Below are 26522 nucleotides of genomic sequence, written 5' to 3' on the forward strand. Positions count from 1 at the left end.
TTGGGCAAAAATTGACCACTGAATTTAGCAACATGGAAGTCATCAACAACACTGATAAGAGCAGCTTCAGTAAAGTGGAACCAAAAGAAAATGGGAAGAGGGGAAAGGGAGACAAATGAGCACAGGCAATCTATTTATGTTTTATTACAAAGAACAGAGAAATAAGGCAGTAACTAGAGGAACATATGGGTCAAGAAAAAAAGTTTTTCCCACATGGAAAAAAGTACACGTTTTTATGCTGTGCAGAATGAGCCAGTAGAGGGAAAAAATGGACAATTGTTGGAGCAATGTCCTTGAGTAGTGAGAAGGAACAGGGCTAACGAACAGGTAGGGAGCTGATTTAGAAAACGGTACGTTCACCACAGAAGTAGGAAGAAAAGTCAGCCTCTGTGTGTTATTCGTTTTTCCCAGCCACACTCAGCTGTGCAGGTCCAGGAAAGAACAGAGGAAAAGCTGGATTTAGGAATGGTGGCCGAGAGGGGGAAAGGAATTGTTATTAAATGGGTATAAAGTTTTAGTTTCGCAAAGACGAAAAGAGTTTTGGAAACTGGTTGTGCAATAATGTGAATGTACTTAGTGCTTCTGAAACTACACTTAAAAATGGTTAAGATCATAAATTAGGTGTATTTTATTGCAATTAAAAATCAAAATGAATTTTTTATTAATTTTAAAAAAGTGGGGTGCTCATGTGGCTCAGTTACTTAAGGTCCGACTCTTGATTTAGGTCATGATCTCAGGGTCACAGGATCGAGCCTGATGTCGGGCTCAGCGGGAAATCTGCTCAAAATTCTCTCTCCTTCTTCCTCTGTGCCCCCTACCCTGCACTCTCTTTCTAATGCAAATAAATAAATATATCTTAAAAAAAAAAAAGGCTATGAGACATGAGACCTTTAGGTCAGTGAAAAGAGAAAAATAAAATCACATACACTGCTAGCTTTATGTTAATTTGCTCCCAATTTTTACAGACTATGATTCTGATAGTAGCAATAAATGAGTTGATCATTGTAATAACCTCAAAAGTTGGACTTAGCCAAGAGAAAAGCTGGGGTTTTGCCAGAAGACTACAGTGAAGAGGAAAGAGAAAAACAGACTGAGGGTGTATGTAAGGGAGTGATTATAAAGACTCTGTGCAAAGTAGAGAAGAAAGTAAGGCCAGAGGGGAGTGGAGGCGGAGAAAAGGTGGAAGGATTAACAGACTGTTAGATCTAGTAGGGTCCAAGTGCTGGAGCTGGGGAGGTAGGAGTGAGCCCAAATGCTGCCTGTAGGATTTAGACAGCCTCCACGTTGAGTCCTGCAGCTAAGCACACTCCCAACCTGCAGTCTTTATTTGGACTGTACCCTCTGCCTGGGTGGCACTTCCTTCCCTCAGATATCCTCATGGCTTGCTTCCTAATCTTGGGGGGCCTCTGATCAAAGGTCATCAGAAAGGTTTTCCCCAAACACCTTTAAAATACAGGTGTGCCTCGGAGATACTGCAGGTTCAGTTCCAGACCACTGCAATAAAGCACACGTCGCAATAAAGGAGTCAAATAAGTTTTTTGGTTTCCCAATGCATACAGAAGCTATGGTTACACTATATTGTTCTACTAAGGGTGGGAGAACATTACGTCTAAAAAGAACTGTATACGCTGTAATCAAAAAATACTTTGTTGCCAAAAAATGCTGTCACCTGAACTTTCAGTGAGTCCTAATCACTGATCACAGGTCATCGTAACAAATATAATAGAAAGTTCGACATACTGCAAGAATTACCAAAATGGGACACAGAGACATGAAGTGAGCAAATGCTGTGAGGAAAATGGAGCTGACAGTCTTGCTTGAAGACACCTAACCTCTCAAAGACTCAATTTCCTTCTATGCAATATGGGGATATAGTCAGTGATCTCAAAAGGTTATCAGGAAGAGTAGAAGTATCTGGCACAGAGCATTCTCTATAAATATTAGCTCGTGCTTCACTCCTTCCTTGCAGTTTCCATGCATAAAACAGGAATAATGTTCTGTGTCCCTCCCTGTTTAACTGGAGGTGATCATCAAGAGGGCATGATGACATGACTAACAATACGCACCTGGCGTCCTTGGCATCAAAGGCACTATCGTCTATGGGGTATGTCTGGGTACAGCGTGTAAATCACACAACACTGAATCATCATTTTTTTTAGTAAGAGGAGCATGAATTTAATGTCTTCTCTCCTGCCCCCCACATCGCATACACAATGTGCCCTGCGTTTTCAACAGACCTTACTTAAGAGTGCCACAGACTGTGGCATGCCGGCATTTCTGCATAGTTCCTAGAATCACCATTGAAGCATGGACTGTCTCAACAGCTTTGCTGTTTGCAAAACCCAATACCACATTGAAGAAGTCTGTATCTGCAGACGTAAGCATGTCCTAGGGTTTGATGCATTAGAGAAATGTCCCTCTTCCCTCACCTTTCACCCAAACTCTACCTTCTCACCTGTTATTTTTTCCAACAGAGAAACATCTTGCACTTCCTGGGGCAAAGAAGCAATCTTCTGCCGGACAGTAGCATCCCCTGATGCAGCATTTTCCAGGTCCTGCAAAGCTTTGATCAGTTCCTCAGTCTGTACAATGAAAGCACAAACAACACTGTCCATTAAGACATATGGAATTTAAAGAAAGTTAGCCAGAATTAAATGAGGTGGAGGAAAATTCTAAAAATGATCACTCCTGACATTTACAAAAACATTGCCCTAAATACCAGAGCCTATACTGAGGTTAGTGATTGGATTAGATGATGGATTCTAAGAGAATGTACAAAGTTAATTTTTCTAGGTCAATAGCAGAACATGGAGAAATTCTACATAACCTGAAAAAAAAAAAACTTTTTAAAAGAGCACGTTTTTGGCAACTTAAAAAAAGGAGCCTGGTTCATATCGCTTAGTATAGCATAAAGGGCACATGTTTCAGATGTTGAACAACTGTGTGCTGACTGATTAAATGAAACGACACTGCCTACTTCAAGTCTTCCTTGGATTTGCTTTACCAAATGAGTGTCACAAAGATGACAGTTTCCATTTTGGGAGCCACTCTCCAAATTAAATGTGTCAAACTCATTAATTACAAACAAAGGGGAAAAAGACAAGGAAAAGAGCAAACCAAGAATGCATACTTTGTACACTAAAAAGGGTAATTTCAAATCATCACAAAATGGGATGCCTGGGTAGCTCAGTCGGTTAAGCCTCTCCCTTCAGCTCATCATTATCCCAGGGTCCTGGGATCAAGTCCCACAACGGGCTCATTGCTCAGTGGGGAGTCTGCTTCTCCCTCTGCCTGCCCCTCCCCCTGCTTGTGCTCGCTTGCTCTCTCTCTAAAATAAATAAATAAAATCTAAAAAAAAAAAAAAAAATCATCAGAAAACAACAAATACTGACAGGTTCACCAGTCCATAATGACCCAGGAGTAACTGGCAATGCAGACAGTAGTTCAGTTATCCTAAAAGTGAATAATTTAGGCTGGCCTCTTAGAAGTTTTTAAATACAAAGCTATATGGTCTAATACTGTTTTCACTTAACCCACCATCTAATTCAACATCTAAAAGTAACACAAACCAGACATGTTTCCTATTTACACGGGCCTTAGCCACACCCATGTAAAATAAGGTAAAACTGTTTTAGGCAAAATGAGAGGGCATGTAACTCAGTAATGAGCACGGTCTCTGAGGTTAGTCAGGCCCAGATTCCAATTAAGACACTGGGCAAGTTACTTAATCCCTCTTTGAGCCTCACTTTCTTTAACGGTAAGTAAAGTAAATAAAGTAAATTAGTTAAGTAAATAAACAGCAAAAATTAATCACACAGAGCTCACGAGCTAATTTATATGAAGAGCTAAACAACGCATATAATTAAAAACTCAGCTCCATTTTAATATGTAAATAGGTGAGAGTGTAGCAAATTTGCTATTGCCAAACAGACTATCCTAGAAACTAATGAGTTGTCTGTTTATATAAAATAACCACGCTATCTATAGAAGAAAAGCCATGGCAGAGGACATTCAAATGTCTTTGTAGCATTATCTTCTCTTTCACAAAAATCTACTTTTTGAGAATATTTTCAAGTCCTAGGAGTGAAACAAAGCCAAGTCCAAATACTATTTAACACATAAATCCATCCGGACTCACGGCATGCAAAGACAAAGGCAAGCCTGCTATCTGGCAAGCTTCACTGGGTGGATCTTGCACCCAGCGCCCTAAGAGCTGCCCTCCGGTGATTCCGTACTATTGGTCCCTGGCGCCACCCTGTGGCCATAATCTTCAACTAGCGCTCCCTCCACCAAGCCACTGTGTCCTACTCTCTGGGAGTCCTGACATACCAAGAGGGGACCTGCAGAAGGATCTTGGGGAGAGTAGCTTCCAGGGTAGTCATCATCCTCCTCCTCTTGTATCTGCTGAAAAGTTCGCTTCAGAGATTTCTTCTCCTCTGTTGCTAGAGGGAAGAAAAAGGGCACAAATTTGGGTCACGAGAGACTGTGTAGGTAAGAGTCAAAATGCTGTGCACAATGGGTCACATGCAAAAAAAGGGCAAAAGGGGTGTACATTTCCAAAGATGGCTTAACGTTAACCTATATGCTAGTTATTTTAAACTGGTGGTCATTCCCTATATTACTGAAGAGTCAAAAATGGTCTCAGGTCTGTCATCTCAGATTGACTCATTGGAAAAATACTACCAAAAACAAGCACCTAAAAATGAAACTTACCAAACTAAACACATTTAATTAAAAAGGCTATCTCTTAAAAATAAAAGTTCACAAGAGAAGCAAAGTGGTAAGAAACCCATGACACAATATAATGAAGCAAGCCAATGTATGGGAGGGTTTGCAGAAAATACACAGCACATAAAATAATTACACTTTGTAGAATAATTTCAAAAAATAAGAACAGGTATTCCTCGCTATTCTAAAGCTTGCTTTTATGAAAGACCTACAGTAATAGTACCTGTTTTTACTAACCAAAAGAAATTCAAAGAGGATTTTCACTTTCACAAAGAAAGGCACAAAGTGAAAATAGTGGTCAGCATGTGTTTCGCAGGGAGTGGTTACAGAGACAGCATGCACCCCATGCAGCCAGAGCGGCCCTGCCAAGCTCCTTCCCAGCGACTACACTCAGCCTCTCAGCATCAAGCCACCAGAGCTTTGAGCTCTATCTATGAGCATCTGCGCTTTATCTCGATTTATTCTGTGCATCTGTTAGCAAGATGTGGCCTAAGGTATCAGAAAAGCCTGAGAGAGGTTATTTTTGGGGTCTGGGAATGCTCAAAAATTTTTCCATATAAATTAATGGTAACTGCTTCTTCACTTTCTGCCATTCCAGTTCAGGAGATGTTTCATAGGAACAGTCTAATTTCAGACAGGGAAAACGTGTAGAAGAGAGAAACCTATCAATAAAATTGTGTCAGTTCACACACAAAATTCTACACATCTTGTCCTTTAAACCCTCCCTTTAGAAACAAAACAAACCTTTACTTTACCTTCAAATTAAAAATAAGCATTGCTGAGAAATATCACTGATACAACTGAGAGAAGTTACTTAAGTCACTATTTTAAAATTAACCACTTTTGAGGCAAACGAGTTACATTTATTATCTGGATTGTATGCTTTTAAATGGCTATGATAAATGTGCCCATTCCAAAATCATTCCCTTTGTATCAAACTGGACGATACAAAATAAATGCCAAACATCTTCAGGCTTGGAGAGTAAGGAAATGATGGTAACATGTGCCAGGCACGGCAACAGTTTCTGTACATTTAGTCCTTCAGGCAACTCTCCGGCTTGCAGGTGAGAAAATGGAGGCCCCGAGAAGTTCAATACTGGTCTGAAGGTAGGACTTTAAAAAATCTGTGCTGTTCCCACTGTAGTCAAATTCCTCAGCAGCACACACTCTCTCATCTGTCAAAGGGGGGTCACCACGCACCTGCCTCAGAACTCTGTGAGTTATACACAGAATAACGTACACTTCTTGTTTAATTAAACATCTTCTCCTGGAACCAAGGATGTAGTTCCTGTTCCTACCTTACACATTAACTGACCAAACTATGCTTGACGTGAAAGCCAAGTCAGTATCATGGGTTTTATTTTTTCTTAACGCTTTTGTTCCTCTGTTCTACTAAATAAAGAAAACCAGCAACATTTGCATCAAGGCAGCCCTCACTCTGCAAGAGTCTATCATGCACAGATTTGTTACCAAGGTTTAAACACCACCAGTCCCCACTCCCCGTCCCCGACACCAGGGTTCAAACTTCAGTTACTGTGGCATATTCACTCTGAGTAACTGCATAAAGAACAAACTTCGCTGCTAACTTCAGTCCACAAATCACTGTGTAAATAACAGAATGCATCATGATCAGTGACCACATCACTTCTTTCAGGTCACTGGTTGGTCACTGCACAGCTGTTATTTCAGTTCACACACAAATAGCAAAGTGTTTGGTTGTGTTGTCTCCCGGGGATCAAATTCACATGACATTTCATAAAAATGAATAATCAAAACAGGGAACTGACTGAAAATGACGAAGATGAAAGAACAGCCCAGAAACCAAAACTAAAGCTCATGCTAGAAGCGAACGGAACGTAAAGGGAGCTGCAGAAGACACAGCTGGCCAAAGGGACAATGGCACTGCCACACCCTTCCAGAAACTCTAGGTCTGCAGCCGGAATCACCTGGTGAAAGCCAACTTATCAACATAAGTGAAGAAATCGGTTGTGATGACAAGGACGACCGTGTCCCAGAGGAAGCGATGCTGACGAAACTCTTCATCTCATAGGAACTTTCCAACATACCTCACGACACAGAGAACACTAAGGGTAAACTGCCGAAAGCTGATCCAAACTTTGAGGATGCTTGCTCCATACCATGGATTACTCAAGAAGGCAAGCTCTGGTCAAACCCCTCTTGTGAAGTTCATTACAAAGAAAGAGAACCCTTTAATTCTCAATGTTTCTAATGTTTTATGTTCTAGCATGCTAGGTAACTATTAGCGTTACTGTCTTTTTTGTTCCCTATAGATTTGGAATCAACAGTGAGTTTTCAATTCTTTGATAAAAAAATTTTAAAAGTCATAGAATAATCATAACTTTTCCCCTTGATATAAAGATCACTTTGCATGGTTGCGGCTTACAGTCATTTTTACTGTCCTGCACTATGCAAAACAAGGACTGTTATATTTGTAAAACAGAAAAATCTAACAGTATATAATTTACATATGAACAATCTAACAGTACTTAGCACACACTAGCTGCCTAATTAATGTGCAGTGTGTGGTATGACCCTCATAGACACTTAGTCACCACAAAGCATCAAAGTGGCCATGCGTTAGGAGTAACCACTAAAATATAAGCACATAAGCAAAAAAATTTTAATATTTTTTGTTCACTTCCAAGCACCTAGAACAGTGCTCGGTGAAATAACTGAATACACTAAAGAAGGTAGAAAAATTACAAAACTTGAATCCTTCAGTTTTAAACTCTCATACACAAGTTATTATATATAAAAACCACACACCACTTAATACCTCAGGACCCTCAGAATCACTGAATCTGGATAGTGGAAGGCCTTAGAGAGACCTGCATCTTTGCTTTCCCCACCTCATTTTTTTTAGTATACCCAGGCCCATAGGCTGTGGTTTGTCCAAAGTCAAGGAGCTCATCAGTGTATGTCTGGGCCCGAGAGCCAAAGTACTCCTGCCCCCTAAACTGGAGTACTTTCTACGACTTCATACTGGCGCTCAGTCATAGCCTTACAAGACTGAAATCAAACTAATGAAAATAATTGCAGGCCCATTTCTGTCCTTTGCCATCCTGATGGAAGAGGGTGTAATAAGAGATAACCACTGTCATCCTACTTCAGTTCTCGCCTACTTCCACTTGGAGAACCCAAAGGAAATGAATTATTCATCATTTTCTCCATAAGGCTCCTCCTTTCCTGAGCTACCTATTTACACTATGGACACTTCCACTGGCCCCATCTTCCAAGTACAATGCCGTGGAGACCACCAGAATCACTTCTTAAGTCCCAACTTCCAGCAGATTCTACACGTCTGAGATGTATCTTACAGATTTCTCCTTTCTGTTCCTTCCCATTGCCTCCTACCAGAAACGTGCCCTTTTCCATGCCTTATGCAGACCACTGTCCCAACTGGTCTCCCTGCCTCTAGTCGATCCTTTTCCAACTTAGACTACACTCTTAAGAAATGAATCGCCCACTGTGCCTCTACTCAAAAACCTGGAATGGCCTCTAATGATCTGACAGTGTTCACCTAAGCTCAAAGCCTACCCGTGGTAAGGGCAGCAGCATCCTGAGCCTTCACCTCCCTCTACTCCCGCAACGCCAGCCCTTGCTGTGCTGTATGGCCGCCAGCAGGCACAGGCCTCACTTCTCTGATAGAAACATTACCTTATTTCTTTATATCCCTATAATACCTAGGAAAGTATCAACAGACTGAGTTGGAAACTTCTTGAAAGCAGAGGTGGCACAGAGCTTGGAAGACGCTAGCTCTGTACCAAAAATGACCAAATGCCTCTGTTTACACTAACAGGACAGCCTGCTCTGTTAATTGTCCCCTGACTCATCTGTACAAAGTTAGCAATTATAATGCCCAGCATTCTCCATCTAGTCAGGCAGCTATTAAAAATAGCCTCAGAAATCTGTCGGTCCCACTCCTATTACTGAATTTAAGACAAGGCACCCTCCCAGTATCAATTCGGCTTCTGACCATAGCATTTATACTTGGCTTTTTGACTCACTCAACCACTCTGTTTACAGGAAGGGCAAACACTATGGGGGGGCCCCAATCTGCCCGTCCTCGTATTGTACACTCTCTATTCTATCCTCCAATCTGTCCCTGTGTCTCTAGGGGTCTTGTACTTGGCTAACATTCAAGTACTCCTGGTTCCCTAAACATTTATAATATGCCTCTCGGAGACCTGACTGTGGTAGAATTTCAGACACTACAGCAGACTGCAAAATTAACTTTAAGGCAAAAAGTTGGCCTGAAGGCTCTCAAACACTTTATAAAATGCAGCCATCTACCTGTAAAGCTAGGTCTTCCAAAGAATCCACTTGAAATTTTCTGGGATTAAAAAACAAACAAAAGAAAACAAATAAATAAATAAATAAAAATTAAAAACAAACGGAAAAACCCAAAACCCACAGACTTTATTTTTATAATGAGAAAAAAAATCAGGAAATATTGTTTGCAACAGCTCCCCATTCTTTGTTTTCTCCCTGCAAAATAAAGGCAACTTTTAAGAGGAGCACATTAAACTTTACTCATGGAAACAGAAAGCTCTACATCCAAGGTCTGGCGCTGGACGTACCGTTCTGAAAGCACTTCACCAGTACCGCCTCAAACTGAGTAGCCAGCTCCAGACTTAAAACTGGGGAAGCTGGGCCTAGAGCTCGTGATCTTAAGCACCGCACCTTCTACTCTTGCACAAAATCTGGGGGACTAAAAATACTAATAAGTCTCCTCCTATGCTTGCCACTAGATCACAGTGAGAAACTCAGAATAGGAGATATCAGGGGGCGCCTGGGTGGCGCAGTCGTTAAGCGTCTGCCTTCGGCTCAGGGCGTGATCCCGGCGTTATGGGATCCAGTCCCACATCGGGCTCCTCCGCTATGAGACTGCTTCTTCCTCTCCCACTCCCCCTGCTTGTGTTCCCTCTCTCGCTGGCTGTCTCTATCTCTGTCAAATAAATAAATAAAATCTTTAAAAAAAAAAAAGAAAAGAAGAATATACTTAAAAAAAAAAAAGAAAAGGAGATATCAGAAACAGGGGGTCGGGCTCAAATAAATGTCATATCGTCATTTCATTAATAACATCTTGCTTATGTTATCAAGTAATCCTTAGGACAACACTGTGAGGTATTACTACCAATAGCCACATGGTACAGTGAAGAACCTGAAGCTCAGAGAGGTCTAACGTTATGCCCAAGGTCACACAGCTTGGAAGTGACAGAGCTGGGATTCATACTCTGGAAGCCTGGTTTCAAACCCTTGCCCAGAATAGCTAAACTAACTATACTAAGGCCCAGGAAAGTTTGTGACCTGCTCATGAATTCATATCCTAATTCAAATCTACTGAATCCATGTGCTTCCAGGAAAAAGTACGGTGAAAAGAACACAGGCATATAGACCAGAATGTGAATTCTCCACTTATTAATTATATCTACTTGGACGAAATTACTACACCCTTTTAAGCCTTAGTATCTTCATCTGAAATATGAAAATAATACCAAATTCATAGAGGAGTTGTAAGAATCTAAAATAAGTTTACATGAAAAGCAGCCAACAGAGAGGCTGGTATATAACAGATGCTCAATAAATGCTATTTCCTTTGTATCTATCTACCTTTCTTTTCTAAATCCTTCTACAAGTGTAGGATACTGTGTGACCCATGTGTGACTTAAGTAAATAATGAAATTCCATTCAGTCCAGTGACAGCTTGAGTATGCCCAAGAATAGAGACAAGTTTATAACACCTGGGTCTTACACATGGGGAAACGGGTATATAAACCCAAGTTCCACTTTCCTAAAACAAAATTCCTAAGCCCATTTATTCTCCACAAAGTTCCACAGGAAATTTTTATTTCAAAGGTAAAGTCTCAAGTTATCTTAAGACAAAGAAATATCCATGAATCAAAGCTGAAATATAAAAAGAACTATTTAAATTTGGAAATAAACTTCTGGAGAACTCATCAATATTTTGAAAGGATTGAGGTAAAATATGTCGATAATTCGGGTCCAAAGAGGACGGTGAGGAGACAGACGGAGTTAGCTGAGACTAAGACACATGTTCGAACCTTTGGTATGTGTTTCCATCTTTACAGCACAAAGAAAGAGAAATCACCTTCAGATCAGCATTATCCTCCACACTGAAGAATACTGCCTCAACGGCTGTTAACGTCTACATGCTCAAAAAAATCGGAAACCCAAGGGAGCTACTTTCAAATCTACCACTGCCACAAACTCCCCAACTGACTGACTGCTCCCTGAGTGCAAAACTATTTCCCCACCCTCCGCTCAGTCCTACAGCATCAAGCATACATCTACTCAAAGCACACGTCTGGCAAATGCTTGTCGAATTGAATTCAACGCTTAGCTTCCAACATTGTCTTTCAGAGTTCTCCTGCTTGCCCAAAGGTGTTTTTAAAAATCAGCACTGTTTACCAATGAAGTCTAAGAGTAAAGAATACTGAATAATTCTCCAACACTGTGCAGAACACCTCCAAAAGACACAATACAAACACTACCAGAATCTAAAGCAGGGAACACCTTGCTTTTCAGAAGCTACCACCGGTGACCTCGAAATTGTTTCCCATCAACTCTCTAAGTAAAACAGCAACAACCTGCAGTCTGAAAGCACTTATGTCATTCTTATACAGCCCCTAGCTTGTAGTTTTACAGGAAAGTTGTCCCACTTTAAAGTGCATATAAACTCAGACCTGGAAGAGATCATGAAAGGTATACAATAAAGGGTTGCTGAATGAATGATACTATCAGGTAAACTAACCATGGCTAAATGCTACAGCAGAGGCATATACAAAGTACCGGAGGAACACGGAGGGAAGGGCTACACGCGCCCAGACCAGGCAGGGAAAAGCATTCCCAAAGAAGGAGTTCAGCACCCAGTGAAAGCAGAGGACGTTTCAGGCAGAGGTAACACAAGACGCAAAGGAAGAGGTACCCTGAGAGCATCCAGAAGGGAGCTGAGTATGGCCAAAGACCACAGTGTATATGAGGAAATCGCAGAAGAATCTGGAGAAGTAAACTAGTTCAGATTATAAAGGGTCCTGAGTACCACATTAGTACTTAGACTTGTTCCTCCAGACAATGAACTCGTGTGCAGTCAGATCACATCTGTAGCTCAGAAACATGTCGTGCCAACTAGAATTAAACCGCAACTAACCACAAACCCACGAACCAAACAATGTTTGATCTTACTCCTCTTTAAAGAAAGAAAAGAACATAAACTCTTAAGACGACTTGGTGAGGTTCATACACATACACACTTCTGGAGGATATCCTGGGTTCAGTAAAGACCAAAATCAATTGTAGACAGCAAGCTGACAAACGTCAAAAGTACGTCCCAAACCACATCAATATTTAATGAAACCAAGCTCTAAAAGGGTGAAGGGACATATCCAAGACCCCATAGTAGTCAGTGGCAGGGCTAGGACAAAATCTTAGTCCAAGGTGCCTCCTAGTTCCCCACAGCTAAACGACATTGTTGTTCCTTTCCCTTGTGCAAGGAAACTCTCTGCAAGGCAGAAGAGAGCCAAGGAGAATACACAGCAAAAGTTAAGGGTGAGATGATAAAGAGCATGAATACCAGAACCAGGCTTACACTCCGCGAGCACTACATAAATTCTCACCATCGTTTATGATCATCTCTCTGAAGAATCATACAATCGCTGGTGGTTCACAGCAACCCCCACTGCAGCTTTTCATATGTGATTCGAAAGTAGGCAAAGACCAAGAGCTGTAAACATGTGGTGATGTTTCTACCTTTGGGGGGAGGGCTCTTGGAGTCCTCCATAGACAGCTTCAGCTGCTGTATGAACTCGCCGCCATACACACTTCTTTCTTGCCAGATGTTCAGCAATCTTTCTAAAGGTTTTTTACAGCCTTCATCTGCCTCTCTGCCCAGAAAAGACGAAAAGATAGATATAAGCTTAAGATTTTTTGTGTTTAATTAGGACAGACCTACTTTAAAAACAGCAACAACTGACTAAATGATTTACATATTTAAACACAAAAGGAAGAGTAAGATACACATTGTGATAAACAGATACCCAAAATTTGACCGGAAACTATTCTTCCTGTGGTGCATAGGGAAGACAGAGGAGTATGTTATAGAAGTAATCTGTCTTTATCTCCTTTGAAAGATGGGGCAAATAGGGCAAAAAGCCAATCACTAATTGTTGCAGGGAATTATCAAAAATTGATCATTTCAAATGTGACCACTTGCTTTTCAAGAAGACATTAATCAAAATGTAGTGCCAGACACTCTGCTGGGAATTAAAGGGGGCCAAAACCTTCAAGGGTAGGAAAAAAATGATTTAAAAAAAACAAATGTTTAAAAACGGGGAGGGGCGCCTGGGTGGCGCAGTCGTTAAGTGTCTGCCTTCGGCTCAGGGTGTGATCCCGGCGTTATGGGATTGAGCCCCACATCAGGCTCCTCCGCTATGAGCCTGCTTCTTCCTCTCCCACTCCCCCTGCTTGTGTTCCCTCTCTCGCTGGCTGTCTCTCTCTCTCTGTCAAATAAATAAAATCTTTAAAAAAATAAAAATAAAAATAAAAATGGGGAATAAATTCAGCACAACCCAACAATGCTAACACACCAACACCTCTACATGTTTTATAAATACAATCATACACATATACCAAGACTGATCTCAACTTAAATTAACTACTTCGTCATTATTTTCATTCTGGGTGAGGCACATAGTCCCCACTCTCACAAAGGTGTCTAATGGGTAATCTTAGAAGACACTGAGCATAATGTAGCCCTTTGTAATTTATATCTGAGAGAAGCTACACCGTTTTCTTCCTGACATACTGTACTCTGGAAACAGTATTTCCAATGAGATAACTACAACTAGCACTCAGTGTGCAACAGCTGTTTATGGGAAAATGTCAAGACAGCAAGTGGAAGAGTGTGGGAAGACTTTCTGAAAGGAAAACAAATTCCCTCACCATCCACGGTGTTACTATGACTTGTTCAGGTTTGTAAAGCTGTCTGGATGTCAATGATCTTACCCTGAATGACTTCCAGCAAGAAGGGATACCCTGACACCTTAGTTTCTAAGCCAAGATCTTTAACAGGAACTTCAAGAAGAAAGAGGTACAAAGGAAGTATGCCCTGACGGCACTTTTCTAAAACTTATGTTAACACTTGAGGTAACGTGAGGGTTCAGCTTCATCTGATCAAACTGCATTATTTATGAAATATTAGTGGCAAATTTCACTGCACTGGGGTCAAAGTACTAAATCAGGGTACACACAATTTTTTTTTTTTGGTCAAACTTTTTTTTTAGTCAGAGGTGAAGGGGAAAATAGGAAAAAAAATTTCAATGGCAGTTTATAAAACTTAAAGCTATGACTGAATTATTTGATATTGGTGATAAAAACACTTTTACTCCACTTCCAAAACATATCTAGAAACAAACTGCTTCTCACCTCTTCCTCTGCTGTCAAGCTGGTCCAAGCCACTATGATCTCTTGCCCGATTACTGTCTCCCTGCTTTCACCCTTACCCTCCTACAAGCTAATCTCAAGCTTTAAACATTGTTGCGTCAAGACAGATTATGTCACTCTTTTGCTCAAAACTTCCAATGGTTCTTCCCATTCTCCCCCAGAATAAAAGTCAAAGTTCCAATAAAGCCTACAAAGCCATTCTCAACACAGTTCATTATTACTCTGGCCTCCCCTACCCTCTCCCTTCTTCGCTCCCCAACAGTTAGTTACCCTGGCCCTCTTGCCTTAGGGCCTTTGCACTTAAAGTTCACTTTGCCTGGAACCACATTTCCTTACATGGTGGCATGGCTCAGGCACCCCTTCCTAATCTCCCTATTTAAAATTACACTCCCTACTCCCTAAAATTTTTCTCCATACAACTTAGCTTCTGATATGCTATTCAGTTTACTCACTGTTTATATTCTGTCATGTGAATGCAACTTCCACAGGAGCAGCGATTTGTCCTCTCCCCCCTACTGCTACCCATCCTAGAACAGGCACAATATTGGTCTCCTTGTAATCTTTCTTGAAAATTTTTAGTTAGATTTCGATAGGCCATACAATTAGTTACCTTTCAACAATCATCTTCCCACAACAAAGCCATTCATATCAGACATCAGCTAAACACTCATCTATTCATTCAGTGGGGTTTATGAAATACTGTGCTTGTAATACAAAGAACAAGGCCTAGGGCCTGACCTCTAGGACCTGACCCAGCAGCCCCTTCTCTTTCTACACCCCAATCAGGGCACTCAACCATATGTAGCTTCTGCTCAGAACTTGCTCCGTCTTATGCATGTGCCTTTGCTCATGCTATCTCCTCTTCTTTGAATGGAACCCCCAAAGGAGAACAAGGTGAAGAGGGAGAAGTTGGGAGTAATGCAGGTGGCTTAAGTATATAAGGAGTATGTGGAAATAGCGAAGAATCTGGAGGGACAAGGTGGAATTAGATTACGAGGGCCCTGAACACCATATTAAGTATGTGGCCTTTATCCTGAAGGTAATGGGAAGTCTCTGATGAGATCGAATGTATGACTTAGGAAATAAAATAATTTTAACTAGTATAATCATTTCATAACTAATCAGAACTTAACTGGCTGATAACTTTTAACATATAACCTGTTCTCTGCAAATTCTCTGTTCACTTAATAGCAAGAGAAACCTATCCATGACAACAAATTCTTACCAAGGATTAGTTAAGGGAGGGACAGGATGCAGACTAAATATTTGGGGTACAGATTCAGCCACATTACTATATGCAATGGAAACTGATACACAAACCTGTAATAACCAAAAGTCATTTTCAAAAGGCTTTTAACACTAAAGGCAAAAGCCGAAAAGGAGCTCTAGTTTAACTGGTGAATGTAATTAGCCAGGACAGGCTAATTCCTGGAGCAATAGAGTAAATCAAAGTTCCGCTGGGTAAGTTTCAAAGCTACAGATACAACAGTCAAGAAATCGTTTTACTCATGAGGTTTTGCCCCAAGTAGCTCCAATGAACTTAAGTCCCATTAGCACTTGGAACTGGGTACAACTAAAGCAATAAAATAGTTTTATAACAGACAGAACTATCTTTTCAGGTTGCACTAATTCCATTCTAAACTGAAAAATCTTTAAGTGAAAAAAACACCAAAAAAGTCCTTGCCATTAATCAATGAATAAGCAGAAAATGATAAGCAAGTATAACTTATATCAAACACAACTTAGTATGCATTTTTAATTCTAATTATAAATTCAATCACTGCAAAACTGATCTGAAAAGTATAAACTGTATTATACACACAGAATTGCTGCTTGAAGTGTCAGCTGAGGCCTTGCCAAGTTAGCTTGAGGGTCTTTTCTTCCTCTGTAGTTCTAACAGCACTTCCTTGGTATACCCACTATAATTTGTGTGTTTTTGTCTGATCCCATGCATGGCAGCCCTGTGATAAGCCTACTAAAGGTAGGAATTCTTTCTAAATATCCCCAGCACTTCCAACAGAGCCTCCTGTGAAACTGGAGCAGAAATGTTCCATTGCCAATTGTGCAGAAAAGAGTTAGCATAGCAAGCCTGAAACTGCCACCCTTAGAAAGGCCTGGCCCTTGGCTGGCATCTGGAAACTTGGGTTTCAGGAGTGTTCCTGCAATTTCCTAACTGATAATCAGGGTGGTTTACTGTGCCTAAACTGTTTGTGCAAACAATATAATTTATGCTGAATACCTGCTGAGAGTTGGGAATTTTGGCAGAGGGTACATGGCCAACGCCAATAAAAACCCTGGGCACTGAGTCTCTAATGAGCTTTCCAGGTACACGACACTTCATACATGTTGTCATAGCTCAGAAATGGAGGAATTTAGTATGCTTTGTGTGACTCCACTGTGAGAGGACTCTTGGAAGCTTACACATGGTTTTCTCTGCACTACGGCCCATGCACCTTTTCCTTTGCTGATTTTGCTTTGCATCCTTTCACTGTTATCAATCACAGCCATAGGCACAACTATACAGTGAGTCTTGTGAGTCCTCCTAACAAGTCACCAAACCTGGACGTGGCCTTGGGAAACCATGACACAATAGTAAATAAGTTTGTATATGGTGATAACTCCAAATTTATGTCTCCAGAAATTAATTTCCTACTGAGCTTCAGACTATTTCATCCACCTACCTATCTGGCATCACCCCCTTGGAATATGTAGCCACCTCAAACTTAGCATGGCCAAAACAAAACTCCTGACTTCCTCTACCACATCTTTTCCCAAACTTCATCTCAGCAAACAGCACCAGCAGCCATCCACTTAGTCATGTCAAAAACCTAGAAATAATCTGATTTCTCTTTTCCTTCACTACCAGTTCCCACTCAACTCCCACAAATCCTATCAGTCTTACGTGGGGAGGTGAGGCAAATCCATTCACAAAGTAAACATTTGATATCTGGAAGCTATTATTATCTTCTCACTGCTCTGAGTCCCAGCCAATGTCATCTCTAGCCTGTAGTAGAGTAATACCCTTCATACTCAAGTCCCTGCCCCTCCCTTGGCTTTTATAATTCATTCTCCACACCAAGCCACAGGGACCTTTTAACAATGTGATGGACTATATCGTTCCCCTGCTTAAAACCCATCGCTGACATCCCATCAGAATAAAACCCTCTCTCCCAAGGCTTACAAGATGTATGTGACTGACACCTGCCTACCTCTCTGATCTTATACTGATGCCGCTTTTCCCTTTGCTCAACACAACTGTTCTAACCACACTGGCCTTCAGTGTGGTAATATGATCTTCTTCACACGCCAGGATTATTTCTACCTTTGGTTCTTTTTAATAGCTGTTTATTCCTACTTCCCATGATTACCTCAAATGTCATTTTCTTAGAGAGGCCTTCCTTAACCGCACTAGAAGAGATCCCACTCCAGATTGTCATTCTATTTCATTACATCCATACTATCACCCTCTGAAAGTATCTTGCTCGTCTATTTGTCTTTGCCTGCCTTGTTCACTGCTGCTCCTCTGCTGTCTGCATCAGTACTTGGCACATGGAAGGCACTCAAATATATGTTCAATGAAAAACAAAGTGCACTGCTATCTCCAAACGCAGAAGAAAATAAGAAGGCATTTGTGTGGGGAAAAAAGTCCAAAGTCTAGTTAATTAAACTGTTATTCAAATTAAATCTAACCTATGAACTTGGTGGTTTCCTCTGACTTGAGAGGTTTGTTTGGAGTTTTTTTGGGGAGGGGGATGAGGGAGGAGGTAGGAAATTACCATAAAAAGATTCCTAATCAATTTTGGTCAATATTAATGGGTCCACTATCCTTATTCATCAACTGGGCACAGAAAACCACACAGAGTACTTCTTACTATGGATAAGGTACATAAGGATTGAAGTGGAGTAGCTGGCTTTTCTGTTCTAACAATGGTGGGAGGAAAGGGCTTGGAAACACAGGGATCCTGAATCTAACACCCAAAAGGGACCTCAAAGAACAAGAAAAATGAAAAAAAAGGGGGGGGGGGGCGGATTAGAGCTTTTTTTTTTTTTTCATTGAAAAGGACCAGGTTTTCTTTCCCCATAATGCCACCGAATCTGCCAAGACATTTTTACAGAGCCTCCTGGATAGGCTTTAAGATGTTACACCAAGTAGAAAAGGTATTTTCAATCCCAGTATTGCCCATTCCCCTTCTCCTACTTTCTACTTATCCTTTCCTGGTTTGGAGGGCAGTTAACGATTATTGTTCAATTTTTAAATAAAAATGTTATGTGTGCTATCCCTATAGGAAATTATTTTAGTCAATTTCCAATACCCTAATTAATTCATTCAACAAGTATTTACTGAATCCTTACTATGCCAGGGCAGACCAGAGTGTTGCCCAACTCCTGAGACACCAATCACATCAAGGCTACATAAACGGTATTCCCTAAAGCTATGTAACCTGACAGCTCTGTGCCTGACACTTTACTAGGTGCCCGGGATACAGTGAAGAACAAAAAGGAAATGGTCCTTCTCTTCACAAAGTTTAGAATTTAGCATATTTCCATAACTGAGCAAAGACTGGGGACCAAGCACTGTACTACGTGGTTTCAAAACAGACTGGTGTACTTCCACCCCACAACAACTTCAGTTAGGAAACTTGTAACTAAAGCGTTAGTAAAAGCTAAGTAACATGTCCAAGGTCATTGGGACACTGCTGGAGGCAGAGCTACAATCTAAGAAACTGAACTACATCTCCTCAACAAGAAAATGCCTGGCTCCGATTTGAGATAGCTATTCTCGCAGTCTGTTCTAAGCTTACTCTGCTATAAGGATTCAGGATTGTTTCAAGATCAGAATACATTCTGCTTCTTCAGTGTCCATGTTCATCAAAAGTAAGGGCCAGCTACATAGGTGACAAACATCTTTCTCATCTCTAGAAAACTAGATATCATTTCTTTCTTTTGGATTTTTCATTTTATTCCTTCAAACTTCTCAAATCTGTCATGGAATGCTGGACTCATTTACACATTTGAGGCCTTTCACTTATACTTTAGATCTTAGAACAATTTTGTTTAACCAACTGGTCTCCTTTTCTTGCCCTTCCCACTCTCCTCTTGCAAAGATGTTTCTTATATGTTTACTAAATAATATTCTAGTGAAAAATAGTTTTTTTTGCTCCTCCTGGGCAACTAATTTGTATCTACAAAAAAGCAGTTTGTTTTTAAATAAATAAAAATGATTTCTAGAAGTTTTAATCAAATGAATTTCCTGTAATATTAGCTACATGTGTGCTTTGTGCTCTAGTCTTCTTGTTCACAAAACACAATAGTGGCAGAGATTTAATATGATATAGCCTTTCCACACTGATAATTATTATCTTTGCAGTTACAGTAATGACCACTATTTTTAGTAAACGAGACATCTAGAAGGAAAGAAGTAAAAATGAAGGCATAACCAACTAATACCCTGCTATTAAGATTTTGTTACTGGAATGTTTCTTGGTACTATTTAGCTTTGTTTTCTGACCATAAACTAATGAGACAACTCAGCCAAACCAAGGAAAACACCATATTCAAGAAATGAATTCAATAAATGAATAGATCTAGGGAAAAAGATGTTCTACAAGTGCTAGACTCAATCCCTTCAATGCATCAAAATGTTTACACATCTGAGACGGTTCTTAAGAGCCCAGCAAAACATAAAACTGTAGTTTGGCCTCTACAACACCCTGTAAAGCACACCCCTGTAAAATATGAAGTCGTCAATTTGCAAAGGCTCTCCCAGAGAAGGAAAGAATAAGGAGGAAAGCGTAATGCATTTAAATAGCAAACCAAACCAAACAAAAAAACCAGACAACATACCTGGCAACATGAGAAAAAGCATCCACAAGGACAGATTCAAATTCTCTAGTGAATTCAGGTCCTTTCCTTTTACTGTTTTGGATGACATCATTGGCTAAGTACAGAAAAGTAAGCTTTCTATTTGATTTGGCTGGAAAAGAGAAAAAAAGGTAATTTAATTTACACCAAGGAAATTCTCAATCCACAATTCTTCTGCCCTAAGCTACTCCTAAAGGATATTAAGATAAGCATTATTTACTTGAGATCAGGGTTCCTTTATGTTTGAAACAACAACTTAACTTATTGATATCACTAAGAAAACAGGTTTGAGAATACAAGTTTGAAAAACTAAACAAAATAAGAATGGGCCATCTTCATTTCTGTGATATTTCAACCAGAAAAATTGATGGTAAAAAGAAAGATAATCCAAAGAAAATTCCTAAAGGATAAGCACTCAATATCCTCAAGAAGACATTTTAAAACCAAGGTTCTCATTTATTCTTTTGCAAAGAGGAGCATTTTTAATTCACTATTAATTACCAAATACTGCAGAATGAAAAAACTGAGCCAGGTTTCAATTTTAAAATAGACTACTGTAATTTATGTTCCTGTACTGAGATTTCTCTTTGAACATTCCCATAACAATCATCATCAGTCAATGATATCAACTCTACAATCCAGAGAAATCTCTAAATGCACCAATGGATATTTATCTCAAATACAAATATATATTAATGCTACATTATTATTGAAAATATAAAGATGTCTGAATTCTGGATATGCAAAATTATGGCTCCCACAAAAACCATAATTCTTCTCTCTTATACATACTAAATGTAGTATTTCCTATTACTCTATATGGCATCATATATTAAACCATAAAAACCTCATGCACTATGTCTGAGTTACAGTTGCTTGGGGGAACATTACTGAATTTCCTGGCTTCTATGAACATAACTTCTCAACTGTAAAGTTACATCACTATCATTTTTGGCCCCAGTTTTCTTTTAAAAGAAATAAATAAGAATACAATCAGACAGTCCAAAACACTAAGTTTTCTCCAATGCTAAAATACCTGAAAAACTCAAGGCAAGCCTTATTATCAACCTTTACATACCTGAAAAACTAGTCCTTACTCTATTCCTCTCAGAAACCACTTGTTTCTTTTGAAATGCACACAGCATGTATAAATTCTGATACAGCAGGCATAAGATGTGACATTTTTAAAGGTAGCTACAGAAGAATAACCCAAGTTAAAAACAAGATTTTAAAAGCATGTAATAGTTTAAAATGACGACTTAAAGTATTCGTAAAATTAAATATGGATATCCTAAGTTGTATTAACCTTTTGGTAATAACATAGTTTACATGGCTAAATGATGATAATATTTAATCTTTAACTATTCTAATTATTATTCAAAAGCATATCAAAAGTGTCAATAGTTACAATATTCTGTTGCTACAAAGGTATCATTATGGCAAAGGCTTTTCTTTTCTTAAAGCAAACCTTGTTCTGGGATGTTGCAACAAGTAAAACTACCAAGTCTATAATGCCATGAGTTAGTGGATTCAAAAGTATAACAGAACTTCAAGAAAGGAAATATGACTAAGCGAAGCTTTACAAATGCCATATATTTTATGTTAAAAAACCCAGAATTCACTATATAAAATGTCAATGTGGACAATTAAGACATGAAACATTTTTCAGTGCTGCAAACATGACAGCCAAGAGGCAAGAGAGCCAAAGTTTTCACTACTTACAATGCCAATTAATTTTCACCATCCTCAAACTTTGCAATGGGGATTTATTTAGGGTCAAACTTTATCCCTCTACATCCAGCATCCTGAAGCCAACATAAGTACCACGTGTGTAAAGGTGATATGACAAAGCCCAGAACACTTGAATACTCACACCCTCTACTCTAGTCCCAGGTGACAACTCACTTATTCAGATGTCTTTCCAATACGACATAATAGATCCTTTCACCCCCTACCTATGCTCATGCCAAATGGGATGGAATAGTTATTAGGCAAAATTTATACAACTAGTTGACCAAAAAATTCAACTTGTTTAGCTGGTTTTGACATCTAAAAAAGTTGGGGGAAAAAAAATAAAAGCCTATTTATCTGCATTCAGGCCAAAATAGAAAAGTATTACTGAAAAATATTCATCTAAGAGTATTTTACATGAAAATTCTCCATAAAGAAGGGAAGTTCTACCTAGGACAGAGCCCAAAGGGATAAGTTAAGAATTATTTCTAGAAAGTTGAAAGACAATAACCCACCAAGAATAAAAGTAGTATTTAACCAAAGAATAATGATAATAATTTCCTTAAACCCTCTAAATATTTTGAAGGCGACTCAGAGATAGTCTATAAACATCTTAGGGAAAATGACTTGACCATAGATAGAAATGTCCATTTTAAAGACTCGGGGTGGGCCAGAATCTAAGGAGCTAGTCAATTTGAACATAGGGGCACAAAATCTTTTTCCACTTCAGTGTGGGCGCATTCTCAGTTCATGAAGGAAGCCTGGGTATTAGGAAGCTGTATCCTGATGCCTGGAAGAACATGCTCCACCTTGGCACTATCCAATATGGTAGCCACTAGCCACATATGGCTATTGAACACTTGAATTGTAACTAGCACAATTATTTAAAACTATAGTTCCTTAGTCACACATTTCAAGTGCTCAACAGCCACATGTGCCAAGTGACTACCTTGTTGGGTGTTATGGATATGAAACATTTCAGAGAAAGTTATATTAGGTAGTGCTGTTTGGATCCTCTGCTCAACCATGAAATGACGTTGGAGATGTCCTAACCTATTTTTAAGCTGTGTTAAAAGGCACCATGCTAAATGCTATGGGCATTACAAAGAAACAAGACCTAGTCCCTTCCTCTGAACACAAATCTGGTGAAAAAGACAGAAGTAGGAAGAATGAAACAAATGCTAAATTAGTGTGGGATGGGGTGGGATATAGTGACTAATTCTAATCAACAAAAGGGCTATGGGTTTGGTTGGAGTCAGATGATCACCTTCACTTATTAAAGGGTACTGAGGCACTGGGTACTTGAAAGCACAAATTTTGGCATCAGAAGGCGCTGGGCTGATGCTCCAGCTATATGCTCCTAAACAAAGCACTTAATCTCTCCGTATCTTTACATTCCCATCTATAAAATGGGAGATAATAATGCTGGTCTCCTTAAAACATAAGTTCCATGAAATTAGGATCATATGAAATTAGGGTTAAAGGAGCTTCACAGATGAATGCACTCTCTAAATTATTATTTTCCATAACTCAAATAGGGTACAAGGAGGAGGATCTGGGGGCTCCAGGCTCTATCCCCCAACTGCCCAAAGGGGACCCCTATCTCAGAACAGCACATATTTGTGGAGCGGGGAATCTCTGCTAGAAGGCTATAACCGGGTCTCCTGAACGAATCTTGGATTTTGGTATCTGACAGCCTGATGCAGTCTAGCCTCACCAGTTCTAAGGCATTGAAAACACCATTTAACCACTTAGGTGAGATCTCCAGTTCACAGATAGTGGAAAACACATGTAAAGTTACTTCCTATACCAAACAGGGCCTACTACACAGAGGCTCCCCAAAGTGGCTCTAAGCTCCATTTCCTCAGCTTTCTGCTATGGAATCATAGAGAGTAACAGCTGTGAAGGTGCTTAGCCTTGCCCACCAGACTGTAAGCAACTCTTGAAGGCAAAGACCATGCCTCACATTGAGTAATCAGTAGCCCCATTTCACCATTATTTATGAAATGCCTATACTGTGCTTGACACCGTACTAGATGTTCATTGGGATTATCCTGTTTACTCCTTACCACAGCAAGTTGTTTGAGCCTCAGTTTTTCCTCATCTGCAAAGTTCCTACTCCAGAGAACTCTGAGAATTTAAAAAATGACAATGTATGTAAAGATATCAGTACTGCACCTGGCACATAATTAAAGGCACAGTAAATACCAGTTTTCATCACCTCCATTTTATAGGTAAGGAAACTGAGGGTCAGAGAGGCTAGGCTGCTGGGGTCAGTGAATGGCAAACTTAGGCTTAAATTCCAAGCAGATGGCCTCTGGAGTCAACATGTTATCAAGCATCCAACCCAGTGCCTGGCACATAACAGGCTGAGCTCAATGAATGCCTGTCAGATCCTGAGCAGGGTCTAGAATCAAGGAAAGATGCATGAGAAGAGAAGCCTGAGCGGTAAGGTCTAGGTAGTGTGGCCCCTTAACAGGTCCATAATGGAGGTAATACTACCCACTTCACAGAGCCGTTGTGAGGACTAAGTGTTAGGATATTCGTAAAGGTCTTAGCATAGTGACTGGCACAGAATAAGGCTCTGTGAGTGGCGGCCATCCTTGTCCTCGTTTTATAGATGAGAAAACAGAAGCAAAGAGAGATGAAGAAACTAGCCCAATATCACTCAGCTAATAAGTGGCTAAGCCAGGACTGGATATAGGCAGTCTTACTCCAGAGTCCTCTGGTTCTTACTCCAAATGCCCAGCAAAGCGCCCGGCACACGACAGCCTAGGGCAAGTGCCCTCTACAAGGCTGTCGAGATAATAATAGTCACAAGTGTCAGGAGTACCCCGCGGGGAAAAGGGCTGGATGAACTTGGAGTCTGGGAACCTCAGGCAAGCATCTCAAACCTTCCCGGGCCTCAGTTTCCTTCTCCGAGAAATGGGGTAACGCTGTCTTCAACCTCAGAAGCCCAATGAGAGGCTTGGAAAGCAAGCCTCAACTAAGAAGCTGGAGGAGCCTCGGGAGTGGGCTGGGGAGAGGTCAATCCGGGGGAGGGCCTAGGGGGCTGCACAGGGGGTGTTTACCTTTGCGGAGCTCGCGGTGCCACACAGAGACGATGGGTCCCGCGTGCTTGCGGTGGTGGATGAGCCACAGGGACAGGGTCTGCACGCTCTGTTGAGAGTTGCTCAGCTCCGAGAGCTTCTTCTCCAACGCCGATTCGGAGAAAGAGGACATGGTGGCGGCGGTGGGGCCCTGCAGGGAGCGGCCTGGGCCGCCCAGTACGGCGGGAAGAGCGACCGCACGAGGCCGGGGCCTCACCTGACTGCCTGCGGGTCTCTTTACTGACTGACAGACCGCCAGGAGGGTAAGGAGGGGGAGGGGATGGGTCTCCGCAGTAACAGCCGCCCGCGCCGCCGCCACAAGATGGCCACCGACCTCTCACCCCGCCGCGAGCAGGGTCAAAGGGCAAGGGCCGGAGTAGCTGGGCACCAGGAGGTGTCAGAACTACAGAAAAATGCCCTTTCAGTGGCGGCGGCCTCCCTGAACTTCGCTCAGGGTACTCCGAAAGCGACAGACAGGGAGGAAAGCGCAGTTCGGCGGCCTCCGGAAGCCGCTTTGACCGCTCGCGCCCGCACGCAGGCGCAGTGAGGCTCACCGGGATCCCTTTCACCCGCTCGGGCAGAACCTTTCTGGCGCCGTATGGCGCGCTAGTTAGACGTCACTACCGGCAGGGCGGAGGAGGCGGGAGAGTGAGGGAAAGGCTGGAAGACGAGGTAAGGGAAGAGTGGCGGGAGTAAGAGGGAACCAAGCAACGGGGAGCCCTTGGAGGGGAATCCCGAGGGGACAGTGATGCTGAGTGATCAGGACAGGGTACGGGAGGGGGGGCTTTCTCCCTCATCTGGCAGGCCTCAGGCCGCACGTTTCTCCGTACACGTCCTGCTCTCTGGCTGTCCCCCACAAAAAGCTTCCTTTTGGTTGTTCCAAGCCACCCACGTGCACTTTTCATGCTTTGACTCTTGCTGTTCTTTCTCCAAAGGTGACGCCTCCCCTCCTTCTCACCTGGTGTGCTCCCACTCAACCTCCAGGACCACCCTTTAATGTCCTGTTCTGATGTTTAGTCTGTGACAGCGCCGCCATAAAACACACCGTTGTGCCCTTAATTTTGTTGCTTCTTTCAGGGGATTACATGTTGCCCTTGACCTCTGGGGGGTCTATTTGACTGTTTCTGAAATTTAAGCAATATGTTAACTTTTTTGAGGGTGGGGACAGGGAAGTCAATGGGTTCCATTGACCTCCTTTAAAACACTATTTGAGACTGTGACCTCTTTACCTATTTTTAAAAAGTTTTATATTCCAGTTACCAAATCATTAGAGAAATTTGCCTTTCCAACTGCTGTGGGGTTGGTAGTAGGGAGTTAGGTTATTGTAGACATAACAGTTTTAAAATTTCCTGATTATCGCGGAACTTAACCAGTTATGGGCAAACTCCAGAGACATTCTTCTAGTTGATGACTGCTGTTCCTCTCCCTGCACCGTATTGTAGTTCTTTGCTTAGATGCCTTCACTCCTCTTTCAGACTAGAATCATCATAATCATCATAATCGTAGAACATAGTGAGCAATTGCTATGGGCTAGACGTTGTTTTTACATAGTAACGCATTTAATCTTCATGGCAAAGCTATAAGGTAGTTATTATGTTGTTCTCATTTGGCAAATGAGGGAACGGGACA

At 41.0% G+C, this 26522-nt stretch overlaps 2 protein-coding genes across 3 annotated transcripts in view; one reads left to right on the top strand and one right to left on the bottom strand.

Moving 5' to 3' along the window:
• RPRD1B (regulation of nuclear pre-mRNA domain containing 1B) overlaps window positions 1-25434 on the bottom strand; it is a 51294-nt gene extending 25860 nt beyond the window's left edge. Inside the window, exons 1-5 of the mRNA XM_045804598.2 lie at window positions 24876-25434; window positions 20056-20185; window positions 12520-12653; window positions 4330-4442; window positions 2456-2582 (exon numbers count right to left, since the gene is read on the bottom strand). Coding sequence (XP_045660554.1) covers window positions 2456-2582; window positions 4330-4442; window positions 12520-12653; window positions 20056-20185; window positions 24876-25026 — 655 coding nt within the window. The 5' untranslated portion in view covers window positions 25027-25434. The remainder of the gene's footprint in view (window positions 1-2455; window positions 2583-4329; window positions 4443-12519; window positions 12654-20055; window positions 20186-24875) is intronic.
• Window positions 25435-25512: 78 nt separating this feature from the next.
• The window catches only part of TTI1 (TELO2 interacting protein 1), a 44719-nt gene continuing 43709 nt past the window's right edge, over window positions 25513-26522 (top strand). Inside the window, exon 1 of one of the 2 annotated variants that reach the window (XM_045804596.2) lies at window positions 25513-25565. The gene's annotated coding sequence lies outside the window, so the exon portion shown is untranslated. The remainder of the gene's footprint in view (window positions 25566-26522) is intronic. The other variant, XM_045804595.2, reaches the window with a different exon arrangement.

The sequence above is a fragment of the Ursus americanus genome, chromosome 22 (assembly GCF_024610735.1).
Source record: "Ursus americanus isolate L20-20 chromosome 22, mUrsAme1.1.p, whole genome shotgun sequence".
NCBI classification, from domain to species: domain Eukaryota; kingdom Metazoa; phylum Chordata; class Mammalia; order Carnivora; family Ursidae; genus Ursus; species Ursus americanus.